Genomic DNA, 20640 nt, shown 5'->3' with positions numbered 1-20640 from the left:
GCGGCCAGATGGACGGTAACGAGTGGGTATATATATACCAGTTCTTTTTTTTACTGAAATAAAAATACAACTGAATATACGATAACTATAATATACCGTGGTGCCCCCAGAATCTGAACGCCCCATTGTGTGAACAAATTGGAATCCGAACAATTTTTTCGAGAAAATTTTGCCCGAAAAACATAATACATTTTAAAAAACCGAACACAACGTAGCGTTCATGTTTGTTCACGTGTCTCCCCCACCTGTTCGCGCCGCATCTTCGCGCTTTGTTCATTCAGTTCGTCGGTGGAAGTCCTCGTGAAAGAATCTCTCGTGTGTCGATCGATACTTTAGGCCTCAGTCACATTTGCTCTACGGCGAGGATACGGCGGCCGTACGCCCTCTGAATTGACAGAAACGTGCGGCGGCCGCAGAGAAACTGAGGTGGCCTCAGGGTGGCCCTACGCCCACCGTATGGCTATATTTTACAGGCCGTAAGGTCGCCGTGGAATTATAACGCGGAGTTATAACTTTTTTCATTTCTACGTTCGCCGTAGAAATTCGACAAGCCAAAACAAAAGAACTGGTAAAAAAAAAAAAATTAACCCATTCGTTACCGTCTGTCTGGCCGCACGTTCGGCTTAGGGTCCCCCCCTGCGGTCGCCTTGCGGGCACCTTGCGTCTGCCTTGAAAATTCTATGGCCGCTCCAGGAACGCCCTAAGGTCACCCTGCGACATCAAATCAAAGACCGTACGGCACCCCCACGTTTTCGGTCTCCACAATTTATAAATACGCCGTGCAGCTCCCCAAAAAATAAAAAACATATGTGACTGTTAAATTGTGTGGCCGTGGAAATACTGCGGCCGCTCTATAATTGCTAGTGCCCGTACATTTTGTAGACCCCCGGCCGCTGAGCCAAATGTGACTTAGGCCTTACCTCATGTTTTCAACTTCATTTGTGATGTTTGTTTTTTAAATCATCTTGTGTTTTAATTAATAACAAAAAAGCAATCCGATCACGTGGTGTGACGGACCGTCGGGCAAGGATTGAATTTCACAGCAAAAGCAGTTGTAATTTGAATATCCATGATTATGTCAGCCCGTTGCGTTTGATGAAAGCGATTGTGGTTCTGCGGGCATCATGTTTGATGAGCTGCCCTAGTGGCAGCGCTCTCGCAGAGTGCGCGAGCGATCGGAACCCAGGCCGGAGCTCGAGCCTGTGTGGACCTTTGGATGCGGTGATTGTACCAGTTTACATACAATACACCGCCACCAAAGGTCATTTACTCATCTTATTTTACCTTAAACATGGGGAATTTCAGTTTAAAGTGTCTTGAAAGTGGGTTTTCTTTGGGTCCACGAACGGATTAATTCACTCCATTATTTCTTATTGGGAAAATATTTTTGGAATCCGAACTTTTTGCAATCCGAACAGCCTCCTGGAACGAATTAAGTTGGGATTCTGGGGGCACCACGGTATAGGCAGTCACCTATACTCCGATCTCTTGCGGTAGAGCACGGTGGACGCACGGTCGACGCAGACTGCCACGGAGGCCGTACGTAGGTGCACGGCGGGCGTAGGGGAACCGTGCGTCGACCCTGCGTTGCCCGCAGGTATTCACACACTGCAAGGCCACCGTACGGCGACCGTGGAAATAGTGCGGCCGCCGTAATTTTTTGGGGGTTGGGAAAATTCATTTTTCATTGAGAAGAGCTGATGGCAGCCGCACGAATAACGCAAGCCCACCGTATGCACTTCGTACGGTCGACGTGGAACACATCTACGTCATAGCTTGGCTTGTCGAATTGCTACGGCGAACGTAGAAATGAAAAAAAGTTACAACTCCGCGCTACAATTCCACGGCGCCCCTACGGTCTGTAAAATATAGCCAAACGGCGTAGGGCCTCCCTGAGGCCACCTCAGTTTCTCTGCGGCCACCGCACGTTTGTCAATTCAGAGGGCGTATGGCCGCCGTATCCTCGCCGTAGAGCAAATGTGACCTAGGCCTAAGTTCCAAGTCCAAAAGCACGGGAGGGGCTCCAGAGAGACTGTGAGAATCGGGAAGCTTTCTCCTCATGCCGAGAAGAGACAAGAGCTTGACGCTTTGCTTCCAACTGCCCTCCTTGTCTCTCTAGAAGCTTTATTCTCTGACATCACCCCCCGAACAGTTATCAGCCTCGGGGGCGTGGCCCACCGGTTACATTTCCTGAGATGTGGGGTTTTGTCTGCCAAGTGTTGGTGTTGAAACTGTGGTTCTTTTATGGCCACCTTGTAAATGTAAAAAAAAAAAAAAAAGGAAAAGGTCACAGGGGGCAATCACATACTGGGAGACCTAGCCTTAAACCCTACCGAGTTAACACAGCACCCCCCCCCCCCCCCGTGTGGTGACACGTAACAATCTACAATCTTAAGCTCACAGTTTTCCCGACTTAAATTACATCGAGATATCTCCTTCCCATCCACGGACCATGCGATACCATACAATCCTATCTTTAACATGGGATTCCTCCATCTACCCCCACAAATGCAACAATATCCCAAAGACTGAAAATACCCAAAGTAAGACCCAAAAGACCCTGAAGACCAAAAAAATGCCCCAAGACCCAGAAGACACAAAATATTGAAAATACCCAAAAGACCAAAAATGCCCCTAAGATCCACAAGACACAAAAGACCCCGAGGACTCAAAAGACCCAAAAGATCCCAAGTACCGAAAAGACCCCGAGGACCATGAAGACCAAAAATACCCCAAAGGACCCAAAGACCCAGGGCATCCAAAAGACCCCGAGAACCCAAAATACCGAGAGAACCCAAAAGACCCGACAGACCAAAAAGACAATGGGACTATCACGGAACCATCAAAATTCTGCAGAATGTAAAATGTGACTTCAGGTCCCTAACTCACCCACACCTCCCCTCCCCTTCCGACCATCACACCCAAACTCCATGCTTCCCTGCCTCTTTCTTCAAATCCTCAAACCCCCTGCCAACACAATGTCCTCAACTCCGGCCCCACCAACCCCCTCAAAAGCCTCAAACCCCTCTATCTGTCCCGTATCTGCCCTCCCTCCCCCAAGCCAACCCTGTCATCCCCTCCCCCTTTCTTCTTCAAGTCCTCAACTGCCCCAAACCCCAATACTCAAACCCCCTTTCAACCCTAAGTCCTCAATCCCCCCCCCCGCCAAACTCTCTGTCTACCCCTCCGCATTCCTTCCTGTTCTTAACAACGTTACACAAAGACACACAGAGAACTTTGGCGCAAGAGAAGGCCATTCGGCCTATCATGCCTGTGTTGTTCCTGTTCCCGTTTGGTAATAACAATGTTAAAAGTACATAAAGATGGAACATTAAATTCACAATCACTTCCCCCTTTCTTCCCTTATCCTTACTATAATTCACGGACCAGTGTTTGTTTGTCGCGTTACTCCTACTACAGTTGTGGACCAATTCCATCCAGACTAGTTGCATAGGATCAGCATGACCCCAATTAATGTATCGGGGTGTTTTTATCTTTGCCGGTGGTCTTGGAGGAGAGTGGGGGGGATGCAATTCTCAATGTAAATGTGTATCGTGTAGCACCGCCTACAGGTTTTACAGTGTTGTGAGGTGTTTTGAATTATAAGCAGGAGGTATGTTTTTGCTTCGTGTACATAACTTCATGGGTTTTTTAAATTTTTTTGCCAACACAGAGCTGGCAGTTGCTTATATACACCGACAAAATAAAGGTATGCATCAGAAGAACATGTTGCATGCGTGGAACAAGATCGCCCATAGGGCAGGTACTCTGGTCGTAATAATAACAGTAATAATAATAATAATGATAATAATAATGATGACAACAATGATGATAATAACATGGCACACGGGTGTTTCAAGTCAAGTAAATTTATTCACCTGTAAACAACTAGTGTACAGACCAGTTTATAAGTAACATTACAGATTAATCAACAGGACGTTGACTTAGTTATGTTGGGTGTCAATGCTTGCCTTTACCAGCAAGATTATTTCTTCATTCTACAACTAAGTAAAATACTCAGTCATCTCATACGGGTGTTTCTGCTCTCACCTGTGTTCATCAAGTCCCTCTGAGCCCACGTGCAGCACTACACGCCACAGTTGGGCTGTGACTATGTGCTCCCAGGAGGCCTGCGAGCTGAAAGGTGAAGGCAGTAGGAGCTCGCATTCACGACTTTCAGACAAGCTGAACTCTTTGCAGGGTACAAATCTCTGTTTCAGCTCATCAAAATACTCAAGGCTGCAAGGCACCTGCATCACAGATGGTTATAGTATGTGAAGGGATTGTAGAGGGGTTATTAAGAAGCAGAAGGAAGAAACAACACTCCTTTTGATGAGGTGCTATGAGAGGAGTGTGACTTGAGAAAACATTAAATAGTTAACAAAGTGGGAACTACAAGAACAAACAACTGCAAAAATCAAATGACCAACCTTCCAGATTTTTTTAAAGGAAAATAAGCTTGGATGTGAAAGGGAAAATGCTCCAGCGATAAAAGGAGAACTTTCCTCACACCCGACAATTCTCATTGGCTGAATGTCAGATATCAACCGGTAGTTTGGAGGTGGAATACGTGGTTGCAATGTTTGCTTTAGAAACATGATCCTCACAGAAAATATTTTTCAGAAAGAGCTTTGCTTTTTCTGTTTAAACCCCAAAGCAGCTCCAACAACATGCTCATCACAGTGGTAAGAATAAGCTGGAGGTCCTTGAGGAAGACAACTACCCAAACCTGCAAAACGTCTCCCAGGTCAGCAGTGCTCAGTTCCAGGTCCTCTGTCGTGTTGAATGGTACGGGTGCGATGTGCACATACGTAAGCATGCGTGGCTCAGTGTAACGCCACAGCATAGTGGCGGGTCTATCCTCAGACTCGCTTGTAAACACAACTTCCTTGGTGTTTGGCAATGGGCTTTTGCCATCTACAAAAGGTCACATACGTAGATCTTTAAATTCATTAGGATGCTGACAAAGTACAGACAATGAAAGAATGATGTGAATTTTGATGGTAATTAACATATAGCAATTTCTCCATTACCTATATTTGGGATGAACTGGAAAAGTCCCATTCGCAAATCATCAACACTTTGTTGCAGACTGTAGGCCTCAGGTTTGAATGAACAGCAATTGGAGGATGCGGAAGCAGTGGAGCCAGAAAGATCTTGGCTCAGGGAAGGTGGAGTGGCTGATATAATGGCTTCTTGGTCAAGGTGAGTTGGAGAAACATGAGATCCAGGTGCCAAATTTAGGGTATCTCTACTGCTTAATGGAGTGGGAGCTCGACTTGAAGGTGGAGTGGGAGCTCGACTTGAAGGTGGAGAGTCCATGCTCGTGGACCCATGAGAACAGCTAATGGTGTCTTTCAGAAGATGATGCAACAGGTGAATACACTTGACTTGCTCTTGTCCGCAAAACACCTGTCAAAAAAACAAAACAGTTCTATTTGGCCATGAAAATGAATTGGAAAATAGTCTCTGCAGTGTGTAAATGCAGTAATTAAAAAAAATTAAAGCTGTGTTGAACAGCTTGGTGGTGAAAGTCTTTGCATGTTAAAGTAAACTGAGAGCATACATAAGCTCTCTGCAAAGACAACCCCCTAAAAGGAAATGTGTAAGCTCAGCATTTTAAACTTAAAGAATGTCAAAAACTTTCAGTGTGACGACCTGTAGAAGTCCAATGTTGATATACAGCAAGAGCTTTGGGGTCAACGCCACAGACTGAGGGGAACCACTATGCTTGCACCATCGAGCTTCCACAGTGATACTGGCATGGAATGGTCCACAGAAAACCCGAATGCGATCGAGTAGATGCGTCTGCACCAACACATCTGTGAGGTCCACCTGCATGTTGATAACTTCCAGCAGGCCTGGAGCACAATGACATAACAACTGATTATCAACTCAGCTCCATCTTACAACTCTTAATTTAAAACATCATTACCCTCACCAAAATAGAGGGTATTGCATTTGGATCCGTTTGTTTGTTACTTGCAAAATCGAATATTTTTAAAGAATAATGGTCAGTCCATTTTGTAATTCTGTCTGTCTGTCTGTTTATCACCTACAGGTGACAATTTTAAACTGATCCTTATGAAACTTTACCACATGGTAGAGTTTGTCCTAAGGAAGACGCCTATTGTATGTGAGGTCAAAAGGTCAACATACGCCAAATGTAAACAACTTTGGGATTTCTAAAATCCTCAATTTTCATCACATTGACTTGAAATTTGAAGAGGATTTATACTTCAGGAAATTGAATTCAACCAGCCAATTATTTTTGAGGTCAACATCGACCAAAAGGTCAACATAGGCCCAAGGTCAGTAACTAAGGTGGTATTATTGAAATCCTCAATTTTCATCACATTGACTTGAAATTTGAAGAGGATTTGGAGATCAGGTCACTGAATTCAACCATCAATTATTTTTGAGGTCAACATCGACCAAAAGGTCAACATAGGCCCAAGGTCAGCAACTAAGATGGTATTACTAAAATCCTCAATTTTCATCCGATTCACTTGAAATTTGAAGAGGAGTTGCATATTTGGTCATTGACTTCAACCACCAATTATTTTTGAGGTCAAATTTGTTTCATGGATTTTGCAAGTATCGTGCTCTGCACGACATCTTCTTCTTGTTTGTTTGTCTGTTTCTTTGTTTGTCTGCGCATAACTTTAGTGTTTATCTCCGCACCTGCTTGTCGGATTGAGACCAAATTTTCACCTTCGGAGCGACTACTCATGTAGAATGTTTCAATGATAAGTATGATGTCATAGGTCACATGGTGTTGCAGCAATGTTGGAAAAATGTCAAAACTTTGGACCTCTGTATCTCTGAAACTGCACAAAGTAAAAAATTGAAACTTGGCACATGTTTGGCACAAAGTCCTCCTCAGGGGGAATAAGTGCGATTTTTTTTAATGACATCATAGGTGCCTTCATTATGACATCATAATTGCATATGTATAACGCTACATCTGATCAGTGTGAAAAAGTTTGAGGGTCATCTGGGGATAAAATGGTACACAGAAAAAATATTGATGATGCCATCGGTCACGTGATTCAGCAGCCATATTGTAAAAAACATAATAATAAAAACCTTCAAAAATCTTCCTCTCTGAAGTGGCTGAACAGATTGAGGCAAAACCTTAAAAGTATGACTGCCTATCCTGCCTAAAAGTATGACACTACACAAAAAAAAAATCCATGAGGAACAAAAGGATCACACATGTGAGCTCATACGTTACATGGTTTGGTAGCCATATTGGATTTACCCTAAAACCTATATAAATATTCTCCAGAACGGCTGGACAAATCGATGGGAAACTTCTCACAAATGTTCCCAAGCCGTGGGTGTGCAAGTTTGTTCAGAAATAATTGATGGGTCATGCGATTTGGCAGCCATATTGGATTGAAGAGAAATATTAAATAATGTTTTCTCTGGAACCGCTTAATCAACCGAAGTGAAACTTCACAGTTAGGATCTAGTAGTGACGTGAAATACATGGTTTAAATTTCATCTTGATTGGACGCATGGTTTGGCAGCCAGAATTATGAAATTTTTTGATCTGGGTTCTTTTGATTTTTTTTTTTTGAATAAGGCTCACTTGGCTGTGCCTGGATGGGGTTGCAGATAGAGGAGTAACAGCTGAAATGCGAATCCTATCCAGGTTCTTCCTGATGATTTCATCTTTGCTTTTTGCTTGCTTGGGTTCTTTCTGATGACTCCAATGCAGTGCTATACCAACAGTATTTGGTGTTACATTTGATTTGAATTGAATTAATTTTAATCCCATTCCAAATTCAAATGAATAATAATAAACGTCATGGGTGAGGGTCAGGTGTCCAATTGAAGCGGGGTTGCATTAAAGCAGGATGTCTTGGTACCCAGTCATCACTGCCAGCAGTTATAAAGTGACCGTTCTAATTATGTCTCTTATTAATTACGCAACACACCAGTACACAAACACTATACAAAATACAACACACAAAACTATACAAACACCACACAAAACAAGTCCTGGCAAGGGTATACAATCTCTGATTGCTCTTTTTCTTGTTACTTATGGTCATGCTGCTTAAGGTTAATGATATATTTCCATATTATGAACAGAAAGGTGTTCCTTACACTTCAATCAAGGCAAAGAAGATCATGGACACATATATGCATTCTGGGATGCCAGGGATTCACATCCCATTTTCCATTCACGTTCATTCATCCATTATCTCCGATTAACTTTGTCCAACAAGTAATATAGACACACAAGATCCTGCATGAGTCTGAAACGCTTTAAAATAAAAATAAAAATTGGAGACAAAGTCAAGGCTCGTGGAATATCGAGAACACTGAAAGGATCGGGATGTAACAGAACAAAAGGAATGGTAGAGAGAAGGGGGGAAACCCCAACAGCAGGGATGAAGGATAAAATAGAGGGAGACTTGGACAAATCATGGGTGTGGGAAGGAATGATTGAGGGGTAGGGAATGATGCATAGGGTGGACAAGAGTGATACATAAGCAAACACGCAGACACTCAGGAAGGAAAAACTGGAAACCTGGAAGAAAACAAAAATGTCCGATGATAAATGCACAACGTAAGAAAGATGTTTCTTGGAATAAAAATAAAACAACAATAATGAGTCAAATAGAACATTTGATCACCCTTGAAGATCTTGCACAATGAAGGCGTCACAAACAAAAGGACTGCAGTAACAAATGTTACCGATTGTTTCCTTTTATGTCATCCCTATGGCAGGAAACAACCGGATGAGATGCCCACATGGATGTGCAAACAAGTGATTACAAACATGTCACAATCACCAGTGATGTTCGTGAACACCGTGTGCAGTTTAACTCGGCATTAAAACCACCTAAGAATGTTTGTGTAACAAATCAAACACAGATGCATAATCTGTGTGATGTGGAACACTTTAGAACACATTCCGCTATTTTGGGAGGAATGACAAAATGCACGAAGCAAAATGCTCCAAGGCAAAGAATTCCGTTTTTGTGAGTGGCTCCAAGCATGGCAAAGGTTGTGTTCAAATTACCGGGGTGGCCTTTGAAGTTACTAGCTTTCAGTCTGTGTAATACAAGGCACCTGTTCACCACGTTTATAGACATTCAGAATACTGCAGCAATAACGGTTCCTGAGCCAGAGGGAAAGAACCAGCAGAGGCGAGAAAAGCTGCACTCGGGATCACACCGTAGAACGTTTACAAAAAAAAAAAAAAATCTCGTGAAAATCCATTGAGAATCTCCTGAGAAGTTTATGCAAGGTGAAGAAAAACTGCCTGACAAAACGTTCATCACATGGGAGAAAAATTAAAGTGAGTAGACACAAACAAACAAAAAATGCCAAGTTTCCAAACGTTTTGAATCGTGGTATTCCTTTTGCACAATCTGCAGATGTGCCAATGAGACTGGACATGTCGCCAGCACTCTCCAAAGTGCAAATCCCATTCTTGTAAGATTTCTCAATCAGAGCAACGTCTCCAACACCTGTGAAGCCTTTGTTCCTTGTCGGTGTCTGAGACGAGTGGGTGACATCACAGCGGTCTCCAGATTGAGTGAGGTGCTGCAAAGCATTCTGGTTTTTAGCCACCGAATGACGAGGATCAGACTTGACAAGACTAATTGTATTTCGTTTGTCCATCAGCAAGCATTTGTGTTCACAGCTGCGTCGATTGGAAAACCACTTTCTCTTTGGTCCGAGTTACTAATAGCCCGTTTGCCAGCTGAACGTGACCGGTTCGCACTACTTTATCAGCTGCGCAATGTGCGCATACCACCGTGCATTTAAGCGGTGTTAGATGTTTGCATTTTTCAATTACAGTGATGATGTTGCTCTCTCAGCTTTATAGTGTGGTCGACATTACATGCTATATTAAAAAAAATAAAAAAATGACCGTTTTTACAGCCATTTTTCCCTGCTGTGCAGGGGTTTGGCTTTTTGTGAGGCAATGTTTTATGGCCGGATGCCCTTCCTGACGCCAACCCTGGTCGCCTCTTACGACACACAGGGATATGGTACACCTATTCTAACCGGGGCATACACCGGGACCAGTACACTGGCACTCATTTCGCCGACCTCGGAAGGATGACAGGCTGAGTCAACCCCCTGGTGTTAATTCAGCAGCCAACGGGGCTTGAACTCAGGACCCTGGGATCCCAAGCCGCCACCCTAACCACTAAGCCAACACCAGGCTTACATGCTATATTAAATGCCCAACCGAATTTGCATCTTTTGTTCAGGGTGATGCTAAATTCAATGTCACATGAAGTAAGTCATAATAAAGCAAACAGATTGGGTAAAAAGCACTTTAACCTTTAAAAGAGGAGGGGGGGATATGAGGAACAGTAGGGGGGAATAACAGAAAAGAGAAAAAAGAAGAGGAGGGGAGGAGGAGGAGGTGGCAGTGGAGGAAGAGAGGAGGAGGAAGATGAAGAGGAAAATAATCGAAGAGAGAGAATGAGGAGATGGAGATGTACGAGGAGGAAAAGGAGAAACAGGTGGAGAGTGAGGAAAAGGAGATGTATGAGGAGGAAGAGGAGAAACAGGTGGAGAATGAAGAAAAGGAGATGTTCAGAGAGGAAGAGGAAAAGGGGGGAGGGAAGGAGGGAGAGCAAGAGGAGCAAAAGGAGAAAGACGATCAGGGGATGGAGAAGGAAAGGAAGGTGAGAGTCGGGGGAGGAGGGGGTGGGGAGGATGAGGAAAGGGAGATTATTAATGGCTGCTGGTGTGCTTGCTGGTGTAATGGTGTGAACCATTCATGCATCAACCGCTCACTGGTCGATTCATTAAATTCAAACGAAAAGACCTCACAAAAAGAATAATGTCAACACCAAAAGGAACAAGCATAAAATCAGAGGTAAAACAAAAGAGTAATTAAAACCATGCTTGGAGCATAATTATGACTATGGCAAGGAAACCAAACATTACATGTATAGGTCGGTATCTCGTCTCGGTGTCTGAAACATTCTCATGTTCATCACACTTCCTTGGTTTATTTCCTTGGCAAGTTCAGCCAAAAGTTCTTGAAACGAGACGATTTGTTGGAAAACTATGTTTGGTTATGTTGTAGGAGGTATATGTAACTACACAGTCCACAGCCTAGAGCGTTACTATAACATGTGCGAAGAAGTCTGGAGTTGGCGGTACACACACAATTACTCAAGAGTTGAACATTTGTGAAACCGAGCATTGGCCAGGACCGTGTCAGCCGTTGAGTTGGCTCTGGCGATGAGATCAAAATTGAATTTGATCAAAGAAGCAATGACTCTATTTATGTCCAAGATGGAAAAATACATCACACGACCAGTAAAAGTCTGGAAACCCATGGCTCCTCCATGACAAACAAAACGAGAACATGTTTGGAAAAAAAGAAACACGAAGGAAAAAAGACAGAGAGGATATTATGGATATCCATTTGTCTTCACACACACGCAAGTACACACACAAGTACACAAGTACACACACACACACACGCTTTTAGAAATTGTGGTTATACAACACACTGCCCGCACTTTTCTTGATAACTCTTCAATGATACAAAAAAGCAACTCCATCCTCACCATGGCTGGCATCTCTCTTGACATTGAGGTCACACGTCAAGGCTTGTACAGACAAGGTCAGGCCTGGCAATTCTGGGTGTCCACACGAGCCTGCTACCACCACTTGACATGTTTTGATCGAGATTCGTCGAATGCTTGCCAATGCCCTGGGCAACCACAGGTTTGCTCCCTGGGCTTCAACGCCCCACTGCCTCCCAGCTGTATCTTGGGGCAATGGTGCACGAAATTGACACATCCACCGACTTAGCTGCTCCAGTTTGCGTGGACTTGGACTCATGCGCCAAGGACGGCCCGTCTCCAGCTGCACTCCGGCTGCACAACAGAAAGACAGCAAGACTACTGGTAATGCATCTCAGGATGGTCATGGACTATTGAAGATTGTGGTAGGGTCAGGTCAACATTACATCCTCTCTTACACTCCTTTTTAAAAAAAAAAGCATCTCTACATATGGATGTTCACTTGTATCAATATGCAATGATAAACGTGCAACATAAGAAAGATGATGTTTCTTGGATGTCCGATTCTAAAGAACAGGCCAGAACATGGCCCGATAAAGAGGTACAAACGGACTTCCCCAATGGACATCATATGAGGTTTAATCAACCGAAAACAAAAAACGAAACTACATATTTGAACATGTTGCATATGCAAAATCTGAATAAATTTTTGATCCCTCATTTTTACTGTACATTTCGTTTCCTTCACTCACTTCCCAAACTCATTCTCATTTTCTCTCCAAACCACCCCCCTTCCCCACCCACTCCTCTTATTTTCAATTTGCAGGAACAAAAAGTAGAAAGACAAGTTTCTTTAATGTCATTCATTGATATCATTGACAGTTTATGAGAGCACTCATTACAAGGTAGAAACTTAAAATGTCTGAAAATTTGTTAATTAACTTAAACCAACACAGACTAAAGTAATGTTCTTAATCTTTAAAGTGCCGTGATAAACCGGATAAAACCATGCATGAACAAAACTATGCAAGTCTTGAGTTAGGTCCAGTAAGTGTGCTTCAACATGGTCAGTTTACCAGGCCCATTAAGGAAGTCTTGCACTCGAAGAGAGAGGAATGCTGGGGGAACACCTGTACGAGAATCCATCTCACCAGCCGTGCTTTGCAGCCAAAATACAGTGTAGTCCTCTGACTCAGGTAGCACTTTACCTGGATCTATAAAACACACGCGGGTAACTACCAGACGACTGGACAGAAACACAAGATACGACAACATGGCAAATGGATAACACATCGATGCTCCAAAATGGAAAGTTAAGGAAAGGTTAATAAATCACCGAGTACAATGTAGTCTGGCCTGGCAGCCTTCAGGCAGACGTCAAATAACGAAACATCAAACTTCTGCGTACGCCGCTGACAACTGAGAAGCAACGAGGGCTGTTGCATAAGCAGGTAGAAGAAAGGCTCCAGCCGCTGTGTGCTGTCACCACCTTTCCGGCCCATCTGCCTCACCACGGTGGGTCCCAATGTATTGCGGGTCAAACCACGGGAAGGGGCATGCACCGAACTGTGTGGCTGACAGAGTGGTATACGCGGTCCATTGGGAATTATGTTTGAATGTGAGTTTGAGGGTAGAGGGCCCGTGGATCCTTCACAAGACCCGGGGAAAATCGCGCTGCGTGTCGAGTTCCCATCACTAAAAGAGCTCTCTGTAGCAACTGCATAGACCTCACTGTGGCGTCGAATTTTGCTTAGAGTCTCTGAGGCATTGCTAGCCTGTGCTTGCACATTTTCCTCCCCGGAATCCATACTGGCAGGGATTTCATGGCATGACGGATCCAATAATGCCACCTTAGTTAAGCCGTCTGAGATGACAGTATAGGTCATGAGGGAAATGCGGCCGGCGGTGAGAAAAATTTCAAATGGCTGACGCTGTTGGTTTTTGATGACCGATGACTGGCGTGTGACGCAAGCTAGCCGATGGTGGCTCTTTCCTTTGCCTTGTTCCACTTGAACAATTTTCAATCCCATGCTATCGCTTCCGATACCGCTGTCTTTTGCAGCTGAAGCTCTGTCCAGCAATCGTTGTTCAACAGGCACAGTGGTTTGGCATTGCAAATTCCGGTCCCCCTAAGAAAGTGATGGAAAAGAGAGAAAGAGGTGCAGCAAGAGGTTACATATTTTAAAATTACATCATACCTTGGGAAACTAAGGGTGAAGAGTGAGGACTTAAAACAAAAGTCATCAGTCATCACAACAAGTTTCTCAATCACCCATCCTTTTATCAGAATGCGGAAGAAGAATCCTGAACCCGCTTCAATTTCTCACACACCTTAAGACTTTTGACATTTTTAGCAGAATATTATGCAACATACGAATTCTCCAGCATGCTTTTGATCAGCAAGTTACTTACAACATGTGTAATAAAAAAAACCAAAGCAATGTTTTTCAATGCTTGAACACCAAACCACAGAGAAGCGTCACAGAAGGTGTGAACCAGTAGTTCTGCAGACATAGTTGTGTATGTGCGCTATGATGCAACTTGCATTCAACGTTCCTTAGCATTTTGGACTAAATAAATAAAAAAAACATGTTGTGTGGTAACAAATAATTATATATCTGCAGGAGTAAATTTGTGCGAAAAAGCATCTTCCGAGTGCAGATTGTATGCTTTGCTTAAAAGAGCTCTGTAAATATATATTAATTTCTGTTTCTTCTCTCCAAAGTTACTTAATTTTGAAGGCTTCAAAAGCATTCCTCAAGATTGAGTGGCCCAGCTTGTTCACCTGGAAGATCGACCCTGTTGTTACCCAACACATGCAAAACCTGCTCGCAAATGGGACGAGGAAGGAAATGGGACAAAACCTTTACAAACCCGATCCAAAGGACGACATGCTCCAGGATGCAGCGCTCCATGTTGGAACTGCACTCAGAGATTGAACCCATACAATCAGACAGTTCATAGACAATCAAGACTGGCAAAGATTATGAACTACAGTCTTGTGGTGAAAGTGGAATGAGAATTCCAAAGGTCTCACCACAATACTTGGACGTACAACAGGATGGGCTGAGAGGCCACTGACAAGTCCATCCGAATGCTTGAACGCCAAATAAAATATTAAGGTTACCACCACACCTCAAATATACATCAGTAAGTGATGGCAACGTTCAGTAGCTGTCAGAGTTTAATGTCTTCCTTGAGTTGTACACAGTGCTTATTATCATACTTCAATAATAAATTAGTATTTCTTTCCATGGGGTGTGAAGGTGGGCAGAGGGGTGGAGTGGGGACCTGAGCCGTGGGAGCCCCCCCCCCTTCCAAATCAACTAATGATAACTCGCTCCGTAAATAAGCATCAATGGGTGAATAGCTGACAAATGAGGGAATTGTCAGGTACTTATTGTCAGCACTTTACGACCTAAACTGCAGTAACACAAGAAGGCCTCAAGAGGGAAGTAGTCAACTGTGGGATTTATAACAGACATCATACACTACTGCTAAGTTGATAAGCCTCATGAGAAACCTCCCTTCCACAAGTTTGACCAAACACCTCACTCATTTCCTTTACTAAGTTATAAACGTTTACCACTTCTCAGCTAAAGACGAGAGAAAGTTTGAGGCTAAAGATGTTTTAGACTATAGAACCTAGGAAGAACTGCCGGGTTGAGGGACCACACATTTATAAGGCCGAGGTTAAGTCTTGGCTCTAAGTCTACAGCAGCGCCATGCAAAAAAAAAAGAAAAAAAAAGTAGCATATATATATACATATACATACATACATACATATATATATATATATATATATATATATATATATATATATATATATATATATATATATATATATATATATATATATATATATACATACACATACATACACACACACACACACACACACACACACACACACACACACACACACACACACACACACACACACACACACACACACACACACACACACACACACACACACACACACACACTTTGCCATTTTGCGTGACATTTACAGCCTCCCTGATCCTCCCACTGTCATGCTCGAATATTTTGTACTCTAAATAAGAGGCAGAGTGTCAGGTGTTCTAGCGTGACATGACATTCAGGGATTGGTGTTGGTAGCTTGCGGCCCTTTTGGCACAGGCGCGGTATAAACACACCAGCTGGCATGCTAATCCCATGACCCGGTCACAAGCATGCCATGCCACACCCACCTGCCCTGATAACGCGCAGTTACTCACATGCGTGCTCATCAAACGGTGCTTTTGACCAAACGTGGCCACCGTTCAAGGGTTTGTTCACGTTTGGGTACTAAAAAGCAAATTACTTTGATTGATATAGATCGGTCAATAATCAAATGTGACATGGAAGGAGGAACACTTGGGATTCTATTTTAGCAAAAAATAATATTAATAAAGATGGATAGTTTCAGTTGACACATCATTTCTGATTATACAAGATATTCCGAACAACATGCCGTTCAATGGAGCCAGGGGTAACTTTGACAGTTGGGTGGGAAGCCAAACACTGGGACGAGCCCGCATCAAGGGACGCGTGTGCAGGAGCGCAAACTTGAACTCGGGGGCCCTTTTGGTGCTGGGTGTGTGGTTTCAGCTCCGCCGCTCCTGGCAGCCTTACCGACGGGGCCATTCGACACCGGAGGACGCTTTGCCTGGGGCAACCTTCAACTGCAACCATAAGTTACAGCAGATGCGCCCTGTCAGCCTCCATAATGTGGAGAGGGTTTCCTTTTCATGAATGCTTCTCAAGCGAGCTCAGAAGTTTATGGAACAAACTCTATCTGCCATGGGAATCAACCCCAAAGGTCCGTGTTTGTCGCGGAATCTTGCAATGGCTCCCGTTCTGCCTGATGACAACACCGCTACATCACTTTCCGGTGTCAATGCATGTTTGAGCAGTCAACAGGATAAGACGAAAATAAAAATGATAGTGCCGACTCAAATTTCTAACCAAAAACGCCATTCGAAGGAGATCAAACGCTTCTCGACAGGTTAATGTTTTCCACGTTTTTATGTGAAATTAACTTCTTTTTTTAAACATCACTTCAAACATACATAAAAAGCCTTTTAGAGTACCGTTCACTGAACACTAGATTCAAGTAAAGGGAATTTGTTTTCATCGAATTAAATATTGTGCTTTGGCCCATCGGTAAAGAAGGTGCATTACATCGGGAAAGCTGTGTTGATGAAACCAGATGAGTGAGCCAAGGCATTGAAGATAACAGTGATGAATCAAATAAGTGGTGGTATAGCAAATGTATGACGACACATCAAATATGTAGTCATGGAACCAACAAAGCATTGCACCAAAATACAGGATAATACACCAAACGGCAGTGTTAATAATCTCAGAATCAAAGGAAGCTCACGAAATGTCTTACCCCAGGTCCATGGCCTGAATTAAAGTATCAAATCTCTTCTATCAAAACACACACACACACACACACACACACACACACACACACACACACACACACACACACACACACACACACACACACACACACACACACACACACACACACACACACACACACACACACACACACACACACACCATTTTCCAAAACAACTTGAATCAGGTTTAATATAAACATCAATATGCACTTTGGGAGACAAAGCCTGCTGATATCTATCTCTATCTCTATCTCTATATATCTCTATCTATATCTCTATCTCTATCTCTATCTCTATCTCTATATATCTCTATCTCTATCTCTATATATCTCTATCTCTATCTCTATATATCTCTATCTCTATCTCTATATATCTCTATCTCTATCTCTATATATCTCTATGTCTATATCTCTCTCTCTCTCTATATCTCTCTCTCTCTCTATATCTCTCTCTCTCTCTCTCTATATCTCTCTCTCTATCTCTATATATCTCTATCTCTATCTCTATATATCTCTATCTCTATCTCTATATATCTCTATCTCTATCTCTATATATCTCTATCTCTATCTCTATATATCTCTATCTCTATCTCTATATATCTCTATCTCTATCTCTATATATCTCTATATATCTCTATATATCTCTATCTCTATATATCTCTATCTCTATATATCTCTATCTCTATATATCTCTATCTCTATATATCTCTATCTCTATATATCTCTATCTCTATATATCTCTATCTCTATATATCTCTATCTCTATATATCTCTATCTCTATATATCTCTATCTCTATATATCTCTATCTCTATATATCTCTATCTCTATATATCTCTATCTCTATATATCTCTATCTCTATATATCTCTATCTCTATATATCTCTATCTCTATATATCTCTATCTCTATATATCTCTATATCTCTATCTCTATCTCTATATATCTCTATCTCTATCTCTATATATCTCTATCTCTATCTCTATATATCTCTATCTCTATCTCTATCTCTATATATCTCTATCTCTATCTCTATCTCAATATATCTCTATCTCTATCTCTATCTCTATCTCTATCTCTATCTCTATCTCTATCTCTATATAGCTCTATCTCTATCTCTGTCTCTATCTCTATATATCTCTATCTCTATATATCTCTATCTCTATCTCTGTCTCTATCTCTATCTCTATCTCTATATATCTCTATCTCTATCTCTATCTCTATCTCTATCTCTATCTCTATCTCTATCTCTATATATCTCTATCTCTATCTCTATCTCTATCTCTATCTCTATCTCTATCTCTATCTATCTCTATCTCTATATATCTCTATCTCTATATATCTCTATATATCTCTATCTCTATATATCTCTATATATCTCTATCTCTATATATCTCTATCTCTATATATCTCTATCTCTATATATCTCTATCTCTATCTCTATCTCTATCTCTATCTCTCTATATCTCTCTCTCTATATATCTCTATCTCTATATATCTCTATCTCTATCTCTATCTCTATATATCTCTATCTCTATATATCTCTATCTCTATCTCTATCTCTATATATCTCTATCTCTATCTCTATCTCTCTCTATCTCTCTCTATATCTCTCTATCTCTCTATATCTCTATCTCTATCTCTATCTCTATATATCTCTATCTCTATCTCTATATATCTCTATCTCTATCTCTATATATCTCTATCTCTATCTCTATATATCTCTATCTCTATCTCTATATATCTCTATCTCTATCTCTATATATCTCTATCTCTATCTCTATATATCTCTATCTCTATCTCTATATATCTCTATCTCTATATATCTCTATCTCTATATATCTCTATCTCTATATATCTCTATCTCTATATATCTCTATATATCTCTATCTATATCTCTATCTATATCTCTATATCTCTATATCTCTATATCTCTATATCTCTATATCTCTATATCTCTATATCTCTATATCTCTATATCTCTATATCTCTATATCTCTATATCTTTATATCTCTATATCTCTATATCTCTATATCTCTATATCTCTATATCTCTATATCTCTATATCTCTATATCTCTATATCTCTATATCTCTATATCTCTATATCTCTCTCTCTCTCTCTCTCTCTCTCTCTCTCTCTCTCTCTCTCTCTCTCTCTCTCTCTCTCTCTCTCTCTCTCTCTCTCTTTCTCTCTCTTTCTCCAACATAGGCCCTGAGCAACTGACATCATTGAATCGTATTCCTTTTCTACTCCCTTGGTGGATATTGAAGAAAGTGGTTATATTTTCTGGAATGCAGAGAGTCAGACGAGAATTATCTTTTTCACAAAGGTCGGTTCTTGCAGACAGCCTTAAAACATATTAATGCCAGAGAACAAGGCTCAACCTATAACAATGGAAGAACATGCATGCATGCCTATGTTAGAAATCGATAATCACACAAACACAATCCTAAGTTTCAGAATTTTAAGTGTTTTGGTAATAAAATATCAAACCATGTCTTCCGAGGAATGTCGGGTTGTCGTAACTCAGGCCCAAAAGGGGCGATTAAAAACATTTCTCTCAGTCTGGACAGCAACAAACAGAAACGGATTCAAAATTATCATGCAACATGGTACACAGAACAGACACGCTGCTGTTACATGACAACTCGCTAAAGACATGAAGAATGTTCACCATATACCTTCATCAAAATCATCCTACCCATATTCATGTCAGCAGTTGGACTACATTTGGCACATTTTTTTTGTTATATCTGCACATTCAACGACTGTCATTCCATAAGGAATAGCCTTACAATTAGCACAAATCAATTTAGTCTCTTTTTCTCAGAAATTACTCAAAACAAAAAGGATGACATAGGATGACGGTCCTTGTTGTAACAATCCCTGACAAAAATCACAAGGCAAAACAGAAGATGAAGTGACTTTTACACAGTCCCCTCAGGTTTGTTGCAGAAACACCACCTTATTGCAATGCTCAGTTCGCATATCCTTTGGAAATGTATACACTAATGAACCCTTGATCAGTTGGGAAAGTACAGCCGAGTTCAACATAGCATTTTACCCATTTCAGCGAATGAACCCGATACAGAAACATATGTGGAATTGTCATCTGGTTAATCAACTTATGTCACGCTTTACCATTTTTACAGTGAAAACCTCATAATGTAAGGGCAAGAGGCAAGCCTTAAAAGTATAAAAAGGCTGATATAATAGAATGTTTATGGGAAAAAATGCTCGTATGTCCATAAACAAGCTGTCATATGATAACGCTTGGCCACAAGATGATGTAATTTACCCTTTGAGAGCTGATGCACAAACAAAGGGAGGAATAAAATGACAGGAAAAGATGGACCGAGATATATTTACATGTGAACAGTGAAACATGATAGAGAAATGCATTAATGAATCGAAGTAAAGTAAAAATGGAAAATTACATACTTTTCAATTTCTTCACATAATTACAAGAATCTTTTGGGGAAATATTATTTTAGACATAATGTACATACATATATATATATATATATATATATACACACACAAATATAAAATGTGATATATATTGTTGCGAATTCGCGCCCGCCGGCGTGCGAACGGCCACGTAACTCGAATCGCGGCACGTCGCCCACCGGACGGACAATTCTGTCGTGACCCTCTCGGACTAACGCCAGGAGCTAGTCACGGGTGTGCCTTTCGGCCT

At 41.6% G+C, this 20640-nt stretch overlaps 1 protein-coding gene across 5 annotated transcripts in view; it reads right to left on the bottom strand.

Annotated features, from left to right (window-relative positions):
- The window catches only part of VPS13B (vacuolar protein sorting 13 homolog B), a 616840-nt gene that overhangs the window by 105770 nt on the left and 490430 nt on the right, over positions 1–20640 (bottom strand). For all 5 annotated transcript variants that reach the window (XM_085896658.1, XM_085896654.1, XM_085896653.1 and 2 more), the window contains 7 exons: positions 12859–13651; positions 12599–12736; positions 11565–11876; positions 5659–5861; positions 5034–5412; positions 4730–4917; positions 4051–4250 (listed from right to left, as the gene is read on the bottom strand). In XM_085896658.1, coding sequence (XP_085752784.1) covers positions 4051–4250; positions 4730–4917; positions 5034–5412; positions 5659–5861; positions 11565–11876; positions 12599–12736; positions 12859–13651 — 2213 coding nt within the window. The remainder of the gene's footprint in view (positions 1–4050; positions 4251–4729; positions 4918–5033; positions 5413–5658; positions 5862–11564; positions 11877–12598; positions 12737–12858; positions 13652–20640) is intronic.

Source organism: Eptatretus burgeri, chromosome 9, assembly GCF_056783735.1.
Source record: "Eptatretus burgeri isolate ZD-2024b chromosome 9, Ebu_testis_v1, whole genome shotgun sequence".
NCBI lineage: Eukaryota > Metazoa > Chordata > Myxini > Myxiniformes > Myxinidae > Eptatretus > Eptatretus burgeri.
The sequence above is the reverse complement of the archived record's forward strand: the minus strand, read 5'-3'. Positions and strand labels throughout refer to the sequence as shown.